This window comes from Microcaecilia unicolor, chromosome 9 (genome assembly GCF_901765095.1).
Source record: "Microcaecilia unicolor chromosome 9, aMicUni1.1, whole genome shotgun sequence".
NCBI lineage: Eukaryota > Metazoa > Chordata > Amphibia > Gymnophiona > Siphonopidae > Microcaecilia > Microcaecilia unicolor.
Genome location: NC_044039.1, coordinates 98,694,886 through 98,714,276, shown reverse-complemented (window position 1 = coordinate 98,714,276; position 19,391 = coordinate 98,694,886). Strand labels below are relative to the sequence as shown.

Sequence of the window (19,391 nt, the reverse complement as noted above, 5' to 3'; positions counted from 1 at the left end):
AACTATTAAGACTAATTCAATGCAGTTATAACATCAATAAACCTACTAAATCCTCAACAGTCGTGTAAATACCAAAAGTTGAAAACAAAGGAGGACATATCTGGCCAAAAGATATTAAAACCTAACCAAGAAATACCCATGGTAACTGTGAGAACTATAGCCTATATAAACAGAAAACAAACCAGAAGATCAATGAATATGGCTGAAGGGGCAATGTATCTCATAAAGGGCTTAAAACCAAATAGACTATGAGGCTCATTTTCAAAGCTCATAGACTTACCAAGTTACATAGGTTACTATGTAACTTGGTAAGTCTATGTGCTTTGAAAATAAGCACCCAAATGTATAAAGCATAACAGCAGCCAACAACAACAACAAAAATTAACTTTTTGGTTTGTTCTCAATGTAATTAAATTCTTTCAATGCCATTTGCCAGATCTGGCTTTCAATCACCAGTACAGGCAAGAGATCTATCCACTTAAACTACGGACAGCCCAACAGTGTTCCTTTTCACTGATCCACCGGGTTGGAGGAATTTAATGTGGCGAGTCTCCCCTGCTTTCAATACTTGTACCTTGATGCACTTTTAATATTTTTTGCCATTTCCTTAGTGATCATGGCTGCAATATATCTCCGAGTTAAATAAATGCTTCAGTTCTCTGCTCTATCAGGAGTTGTGATCTTACACACTTTTGTGACCCTAAGGGGCTCATTTTCAAAGCACTTAGACTCACAAAGTTCCATAGGTTATGGCCCCATAAGGATATTGTTGAATTTTCCAAAATAAAGTATGCGCAGATTTTCAGTCTAATATTTTACATCATGTACAAGAGCCTTAATTCAAAAATTTTTCCAGAGCTGTTATATGATGATGATGTTCTTGATAATTATCAGATTACAGAAAATCTGTTGTTGAACTAAAGATTTGCAGGTTACTAATGTTTTTAATTAAGAATTACAACACAGGTATGACATCACAGAAAAAAAACACATCACACAATGGATTCCAGAATTAAATACCACACCACAGGCTTTCTTTAGAATCATATACTAGAATATAAGGTTTGAATCTGGGAGGTCTGACTCCTGGGGGGCACAGACATATCAGAGGGGAGAGAAGTATGTAAGACTGCCACCCAGTGGCTGCCTTACCATTACGCCAACTGAAGCGGGGGGCCTCAGGTAGCACTTTTTATGGAGCGGCATCTTTCCTCCCTTCCTTCCTTAACTCCCCTCGCTGCCTACCTTCTTTTTCTGTTTTTCAAAAGGCAGTGATGACAGAGACTCCCATATGTTGCCCCGCCGCCGGCACCAGCGTATCCTCTGTACTGCCGCCTATACGATGGAATGTCCTGATTCCTCGGAAGTGGGCTGCAGAACAGAAAAGACGGCAGTGCCGGCAGCAGGGCAGTATATAGGGATTGCTGCCGTTGCTGATTAAAAAGAAGGTAGGTTCAGGGAGGGAAGTTGAGAAAAGGGGGAACATACCAGGTGGGGAGAGTTGGCTGAAAGTGTGTGGAAAGATGTTGGACTTGGGGGGGTGGGGTGCGGAATGCCGGGGGACTAGGGCGCCCTCATCCCATTGCCTTGGGTCAACCATGCTGCAACCACTGCAGAAAGCAGTCCGGTCTGTCTTCTCTGTCCCACTGGATGATACAAAGAGGAATTAGAAACAAATAAGGGCATATATCTCTTTCTCCTCACCCAATAGAGAAAAAGGCAGAACAGCATGGGCTGTCTGCATTCTACCTGTTCATTGTGATATGTCAGGAACAAGGAGAATATCTACGTGCCTCCTTTTTCCTGCCTGCAAAACAAAGCAGAGAATATCTGAAGTGGACTCTATCACCCACCTTGTGAAGAACAGAAAATAGAGAGGAGAGGGGCTACCGTAACCTGCCCCACTGTTGCCAAAGGACAAAAGAGAGAAGTCACCTGCTCTAATTCCTCTGAAGAAGAGAGGAGTCATAGAAATAAGAACCAGACATTGTCTACACTTCTATATGTTGTATTCTTTTGAATGAACACATTTAGCTAATTAGGGTGCTTGATATTGGGACTACCATGCTAGAGGAGTGGCTCGTGTAAGACAGGCGGTTCTAAAGTGCACTTTAAAGCTTTCATGCTATTCTTCTTTTTCATCAGATGAGAAGCAACTCTGAGGAAGGAAGAGAGATTATGACTATACAAAAACTAAACATCTAAGGGATGAAGCTACTGATAATGAGTAAGAGTAGTTGGCCCGTTTGCTGAATCACTCTGCTGAAAGGGAAACAGAACCTCTTACTGTTTGTGCAAAGAGGTAGCCATGTGACTTTAGGCAGGTTAAGTTCAATCCAAGTTCAAAGCAGTCTTTGCCAGATGTCTGAAAGGCAGGAAAAGGAGTTACTTCTTCCTCACTCCCATTCTCTGCTAGCCATCCTCCTCCTGAGCTGTGCTGCAGTGTGATGTTAGTGTGCCACTGGGAGTACTGGTCCTCTTGAGGTGTGCTGCAAAGTTACAATATCACTCGGAAAACAGTCTTTCAGCAGGATTCCACGATCTCGATGACAATCCAGCTCCTCAATAAATCCATACCAGTAGATAACTAATCCATGGCCAAATCTGTAAAATACAAATAGAGTAATATGGCAATGAGTAAATTATATTTATGGGGAAAAGGCAAATTGCTTTTCTCAGACCAAGGCAAAAAGAAAGGGGCTCAATCAAAAGAAAAAAAATGTGCAGAAAATGGCATAAGGGGCAGATGAACATTTAAATGTTTAAACCACATAATTAAAAAAAATAAAAAAAAGTTTAAGTCCAAAATGTGCAGAAAGAAATCCGTTTTGAGAGTGGGAGTTTCAGGGGTATGCCATGGGCACAAGATGGGCGGTGTTATCTGAAGCACGTTTTTTGCAATAACAGATAGCAAAATGATTTCCTTGTACTGGAAAGAAAACATCATGATTCAGACCTATTTTAAAAGCGACTAGCTGAAGACCAAACTTGTCTTTGGCCCCATTTGTGATTTTGCTGAGTTGGAGAGTGGAGAGGTTGAATTGTTGGCTTGTGAAAAGAGTGGAGAGTTGCTGAGTGGTTTGTTATCTTTGTTTCTTTGTCCCCATCTGAACCTTTTGAGCCTCACATTTCTGCCTTGCCTCCTCTGTGTCTCACCTCCCCAAGTCCTGCCCCCAGCCACATCTATCCCTTGCTCTGTATCTTGCCCCCTTCCCCCCACCAAACCTTCATTCCTCCCATACAAACTGCTTACCTGTTTGTCTTCTCTCTCTGATTGCAGGGCCAGCGCAACCTGGTAAGCATGGCAGGGGGGCGCCGACCTCTGGAGGGCACCACAAGTCATGCTTACCGCCGCTGGCGGCTCACAGTTCCAGCCACAACTGCAGCCCTCGTCCCCATCTGCCCTCCCTCAGCTCCCTGACAGCCCTCTTTTTGTTCCTGCCGTCCTGCGTTTAAATCTTTTATTTTATCTCAAAGTCAATGCGGCAGCAGTGAAAGAAGCAGCCTTACCTCGAGCCTTCCCTTTCAAGTGTTCCGCCTTCCTCTGATGTAATTTCCTGTTTCCGCGAGGGCATACCACTGAGAGGGAAGGGATAGCTTGAGGCAAGCCTGCTTCTTTCAATGCTGCCGCTTTGACTTTCAGGTAAAATAAAAGATTTAAATGCAGGCAGCAGGAATAAAAAGGGGGATGTTACAGGAGAAGAAGGCGGGCAAGTGAGGGCAGATGGGGGCTGGAGAGAATCGTTGGACATGGATGGAAGGGAAGGATGGGGGCAAAGGAGAATCGCTGGACATGGATGGGAGGGGAAGGTAGGGGAGAGAGGAAAGTTGCTGGACATGGATGGATGGAGGGGAGAGACAGGAAGTGAGATGAAAGGGAGGGAAGAGACAGGAAGTGAGATGAACATGGATGGAGGGGAGGGCAGGAGAAATGCTGGACATGGATAGAGGGGGGGAGAGGAAAAATGTTGGACATGGATGGATGGAGGGGAGGGCAGGAGAAATGCTGAACATGGATGGAGAGGGAGAGGAAAAATGTTGGACATGGATGAATGGAGGGGAGGGCAGGAAAATGCTGGACATGGATGGATGGAGGGGAGAGCAAGAGAAATGCTGTACATGGCTGGAGGGGAGGGAAGAGAAATGCTGGACATGGCTGGAGGGGAGGGAAGATACAGGAAGTGAGATGAACATGGATGGCGGGGAGGAGAAATGCTGGAAATGGATGGAGGGAGAGAGGAAAAATGTTGGACATGGATGAATGGAGGTGAGGGCAGGAAAAATGCTGGACATGGATGGATGGAGGGGAGGGCAAGAGAAATGCTGGACATGGCTGGAGGGGAGAGAAGAGAAATGCTGGACATGGCTGGAGGGGAGGGAAGAGACAGGAAGTGAGATGAACATGGATGGAGGGGAGGGGAGGAGAAATGCTGGACATGGATGGAGGGGGGACAGGAAGGAGATGAATACTGATGGAGATGAGGGAAAAGGAAGAGGATAAAAACTAAACATGGATGGAGAAAATAGGCAAAAGCTGGATCCACTCTACCTCCTGCAGTCAAGTCCGTGGAGGACTTAGCTTTTACTTGTGGTTGTTGGGCAAGAAATGCAGAAGAAAGGAAGAAAATAAAGAAATAAATAGAAATGAAGCCCTGGAAACGAAGTTAAGAGAACAGATAGAGAGCAGCAGAATCAGATACTCAGACCAACGTGATCAGAAAAACAAAGTCACCAGACAACAAAGGTATAAAAAAATCATTTTATTTTCACTTTAGTGCCTGGAATATGTACAATTTGAGAATTTACATCTGCTGTCTTATTTTGCAATGTATAGCAATGTGTTTCTTTCTGTTTTTCTGGTGTTATGCTGCATGCAGAGTTTAGCTTCTTAGGATTTCAGGTTAATTTTTGAAGAATTTGAAGAGGGGCTATCTCTGTTCTGCATGTGTGACTGCAAGGCCAAGTTTCTGAATAGGGATCTCTTTGTTAGGTTCTGAGGTTTTGATAAAATATTGTGTTTCAGATTTGGCAAGACTGTTCTCCTAAGTCCTGGTCTGTGTGCTAATTTGGTTTGTGTCAATTTTGGTATACTAGAGCTGTAACAGCTTACAGAAATTATAATGAAAAAGAAAAACAAGTTATTTTTCTTTTCCTATACAATGATGCCTGTTTATATGCACCATGGCTGGTAAAAGGGGTGTGGCAACTGTAGGGGTGGAGCCATAGTGATCCCGCCCCTATGATTACCCATGATGAGTACCAGTACCTTTTTTCCTACTAAAAAAGCACTGGGGGCAGGTTTCTGGTAGTAGAGGGGTTTGTGTTGCTCTCACTGAGGGGAGAGAGAAGATGACAGACAGGGGTAGGGGAGGGGTTGGGAGGAGAAAGGAGAGAGGAGATGCTGGATGGGTAGGGGCGCCAACTAACAGGCTGCAGGGGGCGCCAGAAACCCTAGTACCGGCCGTGTCTCATTGTTCCTCTGTTTGTCCACTTCCAGTTTGTCACTGTGACCTGTGTTGCTTAAGTTTGTGTGAGGACTGTTTGCTGGTGCTGGGTCTCACTGGGTGCAGTAGGTGGAGCAGTGCACTATGGTGTTACTGGGCTTGGGACAACTGCGCTGAATGCTATTGTGGCTGATGCTTTGCTAGATATGGATCAGAGTTTGGAGGGGATGCCAAGAAGAACATACCCCTATCCCAGAGTATTTAGGCCCAAGACCCACTTCATGGACCTCGGTGACCAGGAATGCCATACTAGGTACTACTTTGATAGAGCTGCCATACAGTACGTCTCTGTCAGCAGATACAACCCCTCCTCCAGGCCATGACACACAGGAATAATCCAATGCACCTTAAGGTCATTGCCTCCCTCGCCATTCTTGCCACTGGCACTTTTCAGTCAGTGCTAGCAATCAATGCGGGCCTCATCCAGCCTGCCATCTCCAACTGTTTTGCCCAGTTCCTCGATACCTTCCTCACCCACAGCTCACACTATATTACCTTCCCCACTACCGCCCAGGCCCTCCAGAACATGGCTCAGCTCCATGCCATATTCTGCTTCCCCTCAGTGACTGGCATCATCAACTGCACACATGTCACACTCAGACCCCCTTGGGCACAAGAGGAATAGAAAATTATATCACTCCATGAACATGTAGGTTGTGTGTGATGCCCAAGGGGAGATTTATTTATTTAAAATATTTATAAACCACACAATCCCATTGTACTTGGTATACAAATAAACATACAAAATAAAGTAAATACAATTTCAACAATTAACAAACATAAAATGTAAATAAAAAATAAAAGACTAAACAAAAAGGCGAAAATGAAATTCCAGCTGTTGGGGGGGGGGGGGGGGGGGTGGGGCTGGTCACAGGGGGGACTAGGCTTGCCTAATGTGAAACTATATAATATGGCATGTTTACTGAGACATATTAGAGATTGGCTTTTTGAATCGAACAAATACACCCCCCTAGAGATGGAAGAGGCATTCTATGCTCCCTATCGCTTGGTGTCATTGTTGCAAGTGGAGAGATCTTTGATCTCTAGATATCTAAGTCGATGTTTGTTGTTGACGCCGCTGCGTGATGCTTGGCAGTTTTTGGGGAACTGTCTGAAAGTGGATACTGGAATCACGGAATTAATGACCATCCGGGGGAACCCTAAGTTTGTGTCAGGCTTGGAGAATCCAGTATTTAAAAGATGGGAGGAAAGAGGAATAACGTGTTTGGAAGAATTAATGGGAGTCGAGGGACAGATAAAACCGCAAGAGCAAATATTGGGTAATGAGCCGCTGCAATGGGGGGACACTTTTGCTTATTGCCAACTGAAGCACTTTATACATTCTCTAGATGGGGAGAAACTGAGACAAAAGTCAGGGTCCAAGTTGAAAGAATGAGGAAATTTCAGATACCGAATCATCTGTCTCTGATGTGTATAAGGCATTAGGGTCAGTGGGGATGATTAAAGATTTGAAAACAGTTAAAGAACGGTGGGAGAAAGATTTGGGAATAGCCCTCCCCAACTGGGACATCAATAGACAAGTGAAGGGTATTGCAAACTTAGTTAGTGGAGCCCAATATCGGGAATGTGCTTTTCGAGTACTTCATAGAGCTTACTTCACACAAGTACAATTAGCAAAATTTGGGGGAACACAAAATTTAATATGCTCGCGATGTAAAATCGCAAAAAACACATTTTATCACGCATTTTGGAGCTGTGAAGCCATACAGGGCTTCTGGTCCAGAGTGGCCACCTATCTGTCAAACCTGCTGTCTTGTGAAATAATAGGAACCCCCTCACAGATGTTACTGGATATATATGGGTCGTTCAGAGGAAACACCTCAGAGAAAACATTACTTTTTCGTAAGGGGTGTCTGCTAGCAAAGAAATGTATACTTCAAAACTGGACTTCAGAGGCAGTACCAGAATTTTGGCACTGGCGGAATATGGTCCACCAGCTGCTGATGTGGGAGGCAAGAGAAGCCAGAGGATCCCCAAAACGAAAAACTCAGTTTTTGAAGATCTGGGGAAAATATATAGATACCCTATCAGCTAAGGATAAGAGTTTTGTGCTTAATGTGCTGTAGACACTATATTGAAGTTGAAGGTGGGTCAATTCCTTCTTTAGGATGATTATGAGTTTTCCATGGGGAGGGAGAGAATAGAAGGGTCAACGGATGGGGAATTTTTGGGGGTGGGGGGGAACTGGGAAAGGGGGGTGGGAGAAAAGGAATAAATAAGTGAAAGCAGTAGACTCGATCTGTTTGATGTTTGATTAGAAGGGAATTTCATGACTGGTTGTACGTATTGAATATTTGGTGTTGATAAAAGTGTACACTGTTTTCAATAAAAACCGTTGAAATATAAAAAATAAAAGACTAAAAAAATTATTTCAGGTCAAATCAGCCAGATTACAAGTATGTTTTCTTCAAAGACACATCCTAGTATATTACACTTTGAACTAACAGCTGAATACTTGCTGAAACAAAGTTTTCAGATCATGCTTAAACTGAGCAGACATTTGTGCACACCTCAAGGTCAAGGTAACTGGAAGGTCCAAAGCTTTGGGCCAGTAACTTTGAACATTGAGAATCTATACTAATCTGATCTGTGTAAAACACAGAATGTCAAGCATTTTCAAACTAGCTGATCTAAGCAAACAGGTAGGCTGATAAAGTTGAAACAATAATAGGCGACACTGAATTGTTAAAAACTTTAAACATTAACAACAGAATCTTAAACATAACTCTTTGCTCAACTGGTAACCAAAGAAGGTCTTTCAAAACTGTCTGTAAGGCTCACAATTGATTCTTACTTAATCCTATTAGTAGGCCATTGCAATAGTCGAAACAAGACATTACAATAATCTGTACAACCAGTCTAAAATTATAGGGACTAAGGAAATCTCACAATCTTCTTACTATTCTCAATCTAAAAAAGACCTGTTTAATCACATTCAATACTTATGATTTCATTGCGGATGTGTGTGCTTGCTAACTGGGGTCCACCCATGATGCATATATCCTGCAGCATTCTGGAATCTACCGTAGATTTCACTGAGGAGAGTTCACCGGCAGCTGACTCCTAGGTAAGCAGTACTGGGATTCCTAACCTCCATACCCACCCTCCCCCTCCTTACATCAACACCCTCCCTCCCTCAAGATGCTCCCAGAATCCACACCCATGACCCACATTCTACAAGGTCCACATATATATACATACATATTTCTGCGATTCCTGCTCCCCAGACAGGTTACAGAGGCTACCCACAGAAAACCCGGCTAGTGACTCCCATTTTCCACTCCCAAAATGAGGCAGAGGAGGAATATAATAAGAGACATAACAATGCCCACACCTTTGGCCAGCTCAAAAACAGATTCTGATGTCCTGACCATTGCGGAGGAGGGAAGCTCCTCTACAGACCTGAAAAGGTTGCCAAGATATTCATGGCTTGCTGCATAACTTTGCACTGCACAGCCTCTGCCAAAGGGCACACAGCAGCAGCCAGAAAAAAGGAGGATTACCCCTTCCCCCCAGAACTGGCCAGGGACCACACCAGCTGGAGGTCCACTCTAGACAAAGGCTCATACAGACCAATTTTCAGTAAACTTAAGTTTAGTATTTATTTGTGCTCACCATATCTTTTTCTATCCACCTCACCACCGCCAAAGTATGGTTATTAGTTGGCTCACAGCCTTCCCTCATCCTCTCCGCTCTGGGGGCTACCTCTCCCACCCCTCCCTGTAGCTGCTGGGGATGGTCCAGGCCGTGCAGGAGCAAGCACAGGGGTCTTTTTTACTAAGGTGCGCCGAAAAGTGGCCTGCGCCGGTGTAAACGCATGTATTGAACGTTCCATGGTGCGAACTCACTTTGAGTACTGTGTTCAATTATAGTCGCCGTATCTCAAAAAAGATATAGCAGAATTAGAAAAGGTTCAAAGAAGAGCGACCAAAATGATAAAAGGGATGGAACTCCTCTCTTATGAGGAAAGGCTAAAGAGGTCAGGGCTCTTCTTGGACAAGAGATGGCTTGGGGGGGGGGGGGGGGAGAATATGATTGAGGTCTATAAAATCCTGAGTGCTGTAGAACGGCTAAAAATAAATCAATTTCCACCCTTTCAAAAAGTACAAAGACCAAGGGACACACAATGGATTTATATGGAAATACATAAAACAAATAGGAGGAAATATTTTTCATTCAATGAATAAGCAAGCTCTAGAACTCGCTGCTGCAGGATGTGGTAACAGCAGATAGCATATCTGGGGGTTTAAAAAAGATTTGGACAAGTTCTTGGAGGAAAAGTCCAGTCTGCTATTGAGACAGACATGGGGGAAGCCACTGCTTGCCCTAGGAGTGGTAGCATGGAATGTTGCTACTATTTGGGTTTCTGTCAGGTACTTGTGACCTTGGATGGGCTACTGTTGGAAGCAGGATACTGGCCACATAGACCATTGGTCTGACCTAGTTTGGCTATTCTTACGTTCTCAATGCTTAGTTTACACCCTCTTGCTTTTTATGGACTCAATGTGTATATCCCATTCCTTTTTGAACTCCACTACGCTTTTCATTAAAAAAAAATCCTGATTTTTTTTTACTCTAACCTCTCCCCCACCAGCTTCATATCATGTTCTTTAGTTCTAGAGCTACTCACCATTTGGGGAAAAACTCATTTGTTTAGTAATTCCTATCAAGTGTTTAATGATCTGTATCTTATCCTCTCTGTCCCAACTTTCCTCTAGGGTATACACAGTTAGGACTTCCAGTCTCTTCTTATATGTCTTCTGATAGAGACCTCTTACCGTTTTGATTGCTTCCCTCTGTATCAGCTGCAGCCGTTTTACGCCTTTAGCAAGACGTGGCTTCCAAAACTGAACATAATACTCCAAGCGAAAGCTCACCAGTGTCCTTTATAGAGGCATTATGACCATTTTGTTTCTGCTTGATATGCACCTCGCTATGCAGCTATGCAGCCTAGTATCCTTCTGGCTTTAGCTATTATTTTGTTACAATTTTTGTCACCTTGAGATCCTCATACACTATCATCCTAGGTCTCTCTCCTGGTCTGTGCACTCTCCTTATATTGCATACATTTCTTTTGGGGTTTTGCACCTAAATATATCACTCTGCACTTTTTTTTGCCTTAAAAGTTAACTGCTAATCATCCAACCACACCTCTAGGTTTTATAGATCACTTTTCATTTTGTCTACTCCCCCTGGGTTGTCCAGCTTACTGCAGATCTTTGTGCCATTCTCAAAAATGAAAAATTTCCCTTCTAATCCTTTTGAGACATTACTCATGAAGTTTTTGGACACAATTTGCCCCAGGACTGACACCTGAGACACTCTACTACTCACCTTGTGGGAGGTGGTGGAAATGAAAATGGTAATGGAATTCAAACATGCGTGGGATAAACACCAAGGAATCCTGTTTAGAAGGAATGGATCCACAGAATCTTAGCGGAGATTAGGTGGTGACGCTGGTAATTGGGAAGCAAAACCGGTGCAGGGCAGACTTCTATGGTCTACGCCCTGATCGTGACTGAATAGATATGGATGGGCTGGAGTGTAAATTTTAAAGAGTTTGAACGTTAGCTTCAGAACTTAGTACAAGAACAGTGCTGGGCAGACTTCTACGGTCTGTGCCCTGAGAATGGCAAGGACAAATCAAACTTGGGTATAAAGTATCACATACCATGTAAAATGAGTGTATCTTTTTGGGCAGACTGGATGGACCATACAGGTCTTTATGTGCCATCATTTACTATGTAACTTATATCTTTTTTCTTCTGAATGAATGCCATTTACCACTATACCCTGTGTCGTCTGTCAGTTGACAATTTTTGTTTTAAATCTAATTGACCACTTTTGGAACCATCTGTAGGCTAGACAGTTTGTTATTAAACATTCTATGTAAAGCTATATCAAAGGCTTTGCTAAAATTCAAGTACACCACATATAACGCATGCTGTTTATCTGGTTCTTTGGACAACCCAAAGCCGTTTTTGTTTGACACAATCTGCCTGTAGTAAAACCAAGCTGCCTGGGATCTTGCAACACACTGGGCTGTAAAAAAAAAAAAGTATTCTTTTTTCCTTCAGGAGCATCTCCATTACTTTTTGCACTATCAAGATGGCATTTACCGACCTGTAGATTTCCCCCCTCTCTCACAAGATCTACCCTGGTATTCTGGGATGAACATCCAGTCCAATGGCTTTGCCCACTTTCTGCCCAAATATCATATTCTGTGAATGGTACCATTTCTACTTCATTTTGATATATGCTTTTGTTAGTTATCCTTAGCCCCTCTCCAAATCTTTTTTCTGTGAACACAGAACAGAAATATTTGTTTAGCTTTTCCTCATCATTTTCACGTATCATTCTTCAGCATCTTTTAGTTTCAGAATTCCAGTTATTGCTTTTCTCCTTTCCTGGATATACCTAACGAAAGCCTTGTTACCTCATTTTACATCTGTTAGGTTCTCATATTCTGAAGGATGGCAGAAGACAAGGAGATCTATTGTAAAAATACTCCAATTTTTCCATCCTTATAGGGCACACTAAGGAAAACGTGCACTTCTACTGGGACAGTCCATTTTTCAAAATAGCTAGATTAAGGCATCGGCTCTAAGATTTTAGATAACTCTCTCCTGTTCAGTACTGGAAGACAATAGGTTGTACCTGGTCTTACTGCTTTAGAGATCTCCATCAGGCACATCCTGTTTAACCAAGCCTTTGTGAAAAATCTTGTGGAGAGATAAGTCCTTAGATACTTCTTGATCTCATTCACAGAGCAATCTCTTCCCTTTCCAAGGACAACAATTCATCTCTTCCATGCACAAAAGGAGACTAAAAGTGTCATACTCCTTTACCTCAAGGATTTCACTGGATATCTGGGAGAGGTACAGCCACTGGTTCAGTTCCATACAACCCCAGGCTGATCAGTGCTTTTAAATGCAAAACCCCCATGAGAAGAGGTGCTAGGGAACCCCCCCAGTTCCAGGCTACTGGCAATTCTCCCCTACTAATAGTCAGCTTGACATAGACAATCTAGAACAAGACACACCAAAATTTGCTGGAGGAATGGAAGAACTGAACAGCTCTACTTCTCATATCTCAAGGAGATCACCAGGGCCAAAGTTTTACAATAAAATGCTAACATATCAGGTCAACAGACCTTTGATTCCCTCCCACCCAAGCCTCTGCATAATGCATATGGTCTGAAGCTTGATCACCCCAAAATCTGTATAATAAAGACAAATAAATAAATAAATAAATAAATAAAAAGTCCCTGACAGAAGGGAAGAGGGTCTCTGGTGGCTTCCGGAACCACTTCACATCAAGGCTCAACTGAGGGTGATGTGGGGGCTAATGTTAGGGATGTGCAAACAGGGAAACTACCTTGGGATCCCACGCTACAAGGGGCCCCAGGCCTGTCTGAAGCTGGAAGAGATAGCCTTCAGGTGGGCTTTGGGATCCCCTCCTAGATTTTGCCCTGGGCCTCAACATGTTAAACACCAGCCCCGGGGAACCGAGGAGTATTGGGTGGAATACTAAAAATGGTGGCTGCACTCACTGGTATGTGGGCCAATGCAGTAGCAGGGGCTGACTGCTATGTCTGCTCTATGGTCTCTCTGCACACATGAGAGTTGGGCCATGGCTTATATATCTCCATTTGCTGGAGTTAAAGAATGCTGGAAAGTGCTTGGTCTGCATCACTCCTATAAACCAGTGATCATATTATAGCCCTCTGTCTCCAAATGCTGATAGAGAGGGAGGCATAAATTCAAACACCTGGACTAGTAATTGAGAGATTTTAATGTATGTAAATCGCTTTGATGCCACTGCCTTAGGCAATTAATCAAATAAATGCAACCTTGAACCTTAGTCTAGTAAGATGAACAGTATACAGTTGGGGAAGCCAAGGTAGTTCAGATGAATTGTGATGGCTACAGAAGATGTACAAAACATGACACTAAGCCAGTGGTTCCCAAACTGTCCTGGGGCTCCCCAGCAAGTCAGGTTTTCAGGATATCCACAATGAATATTCATGAAAGAGATTAGCATATAGTAGAAGCAGTATTGATTCCCCCTTTAGAAACTGACTATAGGGAAAAGGAATAAAGTTATGGTAAGAGAGTGTGCATCAGGATTTCATTTTGAAACCCTAGTGTATTTTTCACCTTATATAATTTGCCAATATACAATATGCAAGTTAAGTGATATCTGTCACCAGAAGTAGATTTATAAAAGAAAACCCTGTGACGTCCTCCAGCATTTCCTGCACTAATACAGCCCAGTCATGACCAAATTACATGTACTATTTTCCCTTCAGAATGTCCAGATTTTCAGTTCATGAATGAGAAATCACCAATAACCACCATGTGCCATAGCATGTTTGATGTTTTGCACTTCAGCTTTGTAGTGTTTCTTTATGGTTCCCCCTACTGACAGCACAAAATTAAAATCCCAAACTACTTTTGGTATAAGAATTTTAGAACAGAAGTAGAAATTATGAATGTTAGGTTAATTTAAAAAAAATTAAAACAGGTCAATAAGCAGAACTGCCTTCTTCAGTTCCACATTACAGCAGTATGGTCCCCACCAGTCTAAGAACATCTTTTTCCAGCTTATGATTTATTAAAGGTTATAGTGGATGTGCCAAAAATAACAATGCTGGATGAGCTGTTGGATAATGTCCATACAAGAGTAAGTTCAATGAGATGTCATGAAAGAATTTCTACAGAGTTGTGAACTTTTCTCACACCAATAAGGCAGCTGCCTTTCCTCACACTTTTTTTCTGAGAACTCATGAAACATAAATACTAAGGGCAATTTAATACTTAAAAAAACAAACAATAACAAAAAAAGAAAACCAAAAAATCTGTGACTAGTGTTTTTAAATGTTTAATACTGTTTTTAAACCTTTTGCTCTATAATGATGGACTAATATTGTATTTAATTGTATTCCTTGGGCTCTCTTACATGAAGAATTCATAATGCATTTGAAAGAACGAACTAACTTGTGGAAGTCTGGAAGAATCTAATTGTTAGTATTTACATCTTCCAGTTAATGTCACAAATTGGCTCAACCTCTTTCAGCTGAGGTATTAAACAACTACTAAACATTGGGGGATAATATTAAACCTGCAGGAGTCAGAGAGGTTTTTTTTAATGCAGGCTGCTGTGGGTATTTCTATACCCAGATATTCAGCACTGGCCCATATCCGGATACCAGTGTTGAATATGCAGGTATTATTAAGTGACCACCAAAAGCTATCCAGGTACTGTCAATATTCAGCACCAATATCTGGATAGCTATCCAGGCAAGATAGGACAGCTATTTCTCTGGCCCGAATAGTTATCCAGTACCGGCACTGATAATTCCTAGCTTTGCCTTGGCTTCACCCTCTACTGTCTTAAAACTTAGGTCACTATTTACTAAGCTGCATTATGGCACTAACACACATTATTAGTTAACACATTAACTGACCATAATGTGTGCTATTTACCAATAATGCAGCTTAAAGCAGGCTTTTTTTTTACCACAATGTATAAGTAATAACGAGCCGTGAAGCATGCAAAAAAGCACTTCATTAGGATTTAGCTCATTTTTCTCAAAAGTAGCTTGTTATGTAAAATAAATAATGCAGATTGCAAGAAATCTTGCAAATTGTATTATTCACTGAAAGGTAAAGTGAAGATACTACTACTACTATTTAACATTTCTAGAGCGCTACAAAGTGTACGCAGCGCTGTACAAACACAGAAGAAAGACAGTCCCTGCTCAAAGAGCTTACAATCTAATAGACAAAAAGTAAAGCATTTAAATTTAAAATATTTAAGCAGTCAAGCACAAGAGAACAGTCACAGAAGGACAGAAGATGTTGAAGGGTGGTCAGTGTGATTAGGTGTAACTCTGGTTGGAGTAGTGGGAGAAGGTGATAGAAGAATAGAAATGGGTGAGGTAAAGTAATGAGTGGGTTGATAGGGAGGTTATATAAGACATGTCACTCTAGGGGTGGGTGGGTAGAGGGGTAGGGTGGGTGGAAGCAGGAGAAGGTATTCTCTGCAGCCTATCTGTGAGATGGAAAATGCTCTCTGAAGCTGCTGCTATAAGTTGTTAGTTTTCTCTCCCTGAAAGAGATCCAAGCCACACCCACGAAGTTCAAACTGTCAGTGGGGAGGGTGAGGGGAGGAAATGGCAGTGCTTGATGAAAAAGAGAGCTCAGTTTGATAGGAGATATACTATAGGATGTCATTCTGAGGCCAGGCTAAGTCTAAAGCAGGAGAAGGTATTCTCTGCAGCCTATCTGTGAGATGGAAAATGCTCTCTGAAGCTGCTGCTATAAGTTGTTAGTTTTCTCTCCCTGAAAGAGATCCAAGCCACACCCACGAAGTTCAAACTGTCAGTGGGGAGGGTGAGGGGAGGAAATGGCAGTGCTTGATGAAAAAGAGAGCTCAGTTTGATAGGAGATATACTATAGGATGTCATTCTGAGGCCAGGCTAAGTCTAAAGCAGGAGAAGGTATTCTCTGCAGCCTATCTGTGAGATGGAAAATGCTCTCTGAAGCTGCTGCTATAAGTTGTTAGTTTTCTCTCCCTGAAAGAGATCCAAGCCACACCCACGAAGTTCAAACTGTCAGTGGGGAGGGTGAGGGGAGGAAATGGCAGTGCTTGATGAAAAAGAGAGCTCAGTTTGATAGGAGATATACTATAGGATGTCATTCTGAGGCCAGGCTAAGTCTAAAGCAGGAGAAGGTATTCTCTGCAGCCTATCTGTGAGATGGAAAATGCTCTCTGAAGCTGCTGCTATAAGTTGTTAGTTTTCTCTCCCTGAAAGAGATCCAAGCCACACCCACGAAGTTCAAACTGTCAGTGGGGAGGGTGAGGGGAGGAAATGGCAGTGCTTGATGAAAAAGAGAGCTCAGTTTGATAGGAGATATACTATAGGATGTCATTCTGAGGCCAGGCTAAGTCTAAAGCAGGAGAAGGTATTCTCTGCAGCCTATCTGTGAGATGGAAAATGCTCTCTGAAGCTGCTGCTATAAGTTGTTAGTTTTCTCTCCCTGAAAGAGATCCAAGCCACACCCACGAAGTTCAAACTGTCAGTGGGGAGGGTGAGGGGAGGAAATGGCAGTGCTTGATGAAAAAGAGAGCTCAGTTTGATAGGAGATATACTATAGGATGTCATTCTGAGGCCAGGCTAAGTCTAAAGCAGGAGAAGGTATTCTCTGCAGCCTATCTGTGAGATGGAAAATGCTCTCTGAAGCTGCTGCTATAAGTTGTTAGTTTTCTCTCAACTTACTTACCTGTAGTAGGTATTCTCTGAGGACAGCAGGCCTTATATTCTCACAAGTGGGTAACACAGCATCATGTTGCCCAGTCCGGAGCTTATAACAAGCTTTACAGAGCTTTGCTGAGCACAAGACATGCTCCACTGTGCATGCACAAGTGCCGTCCCACCCACTGCGAAGGCGCAGTTAAATACTACAGCATAAAAATAAAATAAAAAATAGGAGACAACTCCTAGGGGAGGTGTGAGGGTTTGTGAGACCCCCATCCCATTGGGATCAAAAAGTAAAGGTTGGGCAGACTGTCTGACTGGCTCTGTCCAAGGTGTGCAAGTGCTCTTGCCGGGATGGGCATGAGGTCGGGGAAAGAATGTTAGGCAAAACAATCATCTGGTTCAGATGGAACTCTGACACAACCTTCGGTAGGAATTTAGGGTGCATGTGGAGAACTACTCTGTTATGATGAAACTTAGTACAAGGAGCATCCACTACTAGGCTACTGGCCGTAGCGAGAAGGTTGCTAGGCTGTATAGAGAGAGGTGTGACCAGCAGAAAAAAGGAGGTTTTAATGCCCCTGTATAAGACGTTGGTGAGGCCCCACCTGGAGTATTGTGTTCAGTTTTGGAGGCCATACCTTGCGAAGGATGTTAAAAAAATGGAAGCGGTACAAAGCGGTGCCGGAAAGAATATTTGAAGCGGGGGAGTCGGAGAAACTAAACAAATTCTCTGTAACCTTGGAGGATGTAATGGGTCAGTTCAGCAAGCTGAAGAGTAGTAAATCACCGGGACCTGATGGTATTCATCCCAGAGTATTAATAGAACTAAAAAATGAACTTGCGGAGCTACTGTTAGAAATATGCAATCTGTCCCTAAAATCGAGTGTAATACCGGAAGACTGGAGGGTAGCCAATGTTACTCCGATTTTTAAGAAGGGTTCCAGAGGAGATCCGGGAAATTATAGACCGGTGAGTCTGACGTCGGTGCCGGGCAAGATGGTGGAGGCTATTATTAAGAATAAAATTGCAGAGCATATACAAAAACATGGACTGATGAGACAAAGTCAGCACGGATTTAGTGAAGGGAAGTCTTGCCTCACCAATCTAATGCATTTTTTTGAGGGGGTAAGCAAACATGTGGACAATGGGGAGCCGGTTGATATTGTATATCTGGATTTTCAGAAGGCGTTTGACAAAGTGCCGCACGAAAGACTCCTGAAGAAATTGCAGAGTCATGGAATCGGAGGTAGGGTATTATTATGGATTAAGAACTGGTTGAAAGATAGGAAGCAGAGAGTAGGATTGCGTGGCCAGTATTCTCAGTGGAGGAGGGTAGTTAGTGGGGTCCCGCAGGGGTCTGTGCTGGGTCCGTTGCTTTTTAATGTATTTATAAATGACCTAGAGATGGGAATAACTAGTGAGGTAATTAAATTCGCCGATGACACAAAATTATTCAGGGTCGTCAAGTCGCAGGAGGAATGTGAACGATTACAGGAGGACCTTGCGAGACTGGGAGAATGGGCGTGCAAGTGGCAGATGAAGTTCAATGTTGACAAGTGCAAAGTGATGCATGTGGGTAAGAGGAACCCGAATTATAGCTACGTCTTGCAAGGTTCCACGTTAGGAGTTACGGATCAAGAAAGGGATCTGGGTGTCGTCGTCGATGATACGCTGAAACCTTCTGCTCAGTGTGCTGCTGCGGCTAGGAAAGCGAATAGAATGTTGGGTGTTATTAGGAAGGGTATGGAGTCCAGGTGTGCGGATGTTATAATGCCGTTGTATCGCTCCATGGTGCGACCGCACCTGGAGTATTGTGTTCAGTACTGGTCTCCGTATCTCAAAAAAGATATAGTAGAATTGGAAAAGGTACAGCGAAGGGCGACGAAAATGATAGTGGGGATGGGACGACTTTCCTATGAAGAGAGGCTGAGAAGGCTAGGGCTTTTCAGCTTGGAGAAGAGACGGCTGAGGGGAGATATGATAGAAGTGTATAAAATAATGAGTGGAATGGATCGGGTGGATGTGAAGCGACTGTTCACGCTATCCAAAAATACTAGGACTAGAGGGCATGAGTTGAAGCTACAGTGTGGTAAATTTAAAACGAATCGGAGAAAATTTTTCTTCACCCAACGTGTAATTAGACTCTGGAATTCGTTGCCGGAGAACGTGGTACGGGCGGTTAGCTTGACGGAGTTTAAAAAGGGGTTAGATAGATTCCTAAAGGACAAGTCCATAGACCGCTATTAAATGGACTTGGAAAAATTCCGCATTTTTAGGTATAACTTGTCTGGAATGTTTTTACGTTTGGGGAGCGTGCCAGGTGCCCTTGACCTGGATTGGCCACTGTCGGTGACAGGATGCTGGGCTAGATGGACCTTTGGTCTTTCCCAGTATGGCACTACTTATGTACTTATGTAAAGAAAAGCTACGAGGATGGTATGGGAGTTGCGTTCCAAGACGTATGAAGAGAGACTTGCTGACCTGAACATGTATACTCTGGAGGAAAGGAGGAACAGGGGTGATATGATACAGACGTTCAAATATTTGAAAGGTATTAATCCGCAAACGAATCTTTTCCGGAGAGGGGAAGGCGGTAGAAC

General features: G+C 43.0%; 1 protein-coding gene across 4 annotated transcripts in view; it reads right to left on the bottom strand.

The window, feature by feature from the left end:
* Positions 1-324: 324 nt before the first annotated feature.
* The window catches only part of C9H15orf41 (chromosome 9 C15orf41 homolog), a 493,434-nt gene continuing 474,367 nt past the window's right edge, over positions 325-19,391 (bottom strand). For 3 of the 4 annotated variants that reach the window (XM_030213799.1, XM_030213801.1, XM_030213803.1), the window contains one exon: positions 325-2,604. In XM_030213799.1, the coding sequence (XP_030069659.1) occupies positions 2,451-2,604 (154 nt within the window). In that variant the 3' untranslated portion in view covers positions 325-2,450. The remainder of the gene's footprint in view (positions 2,605-19,391) is intronic. The other variant, XM_030213800.1, reaches the window with a different exon arrangement.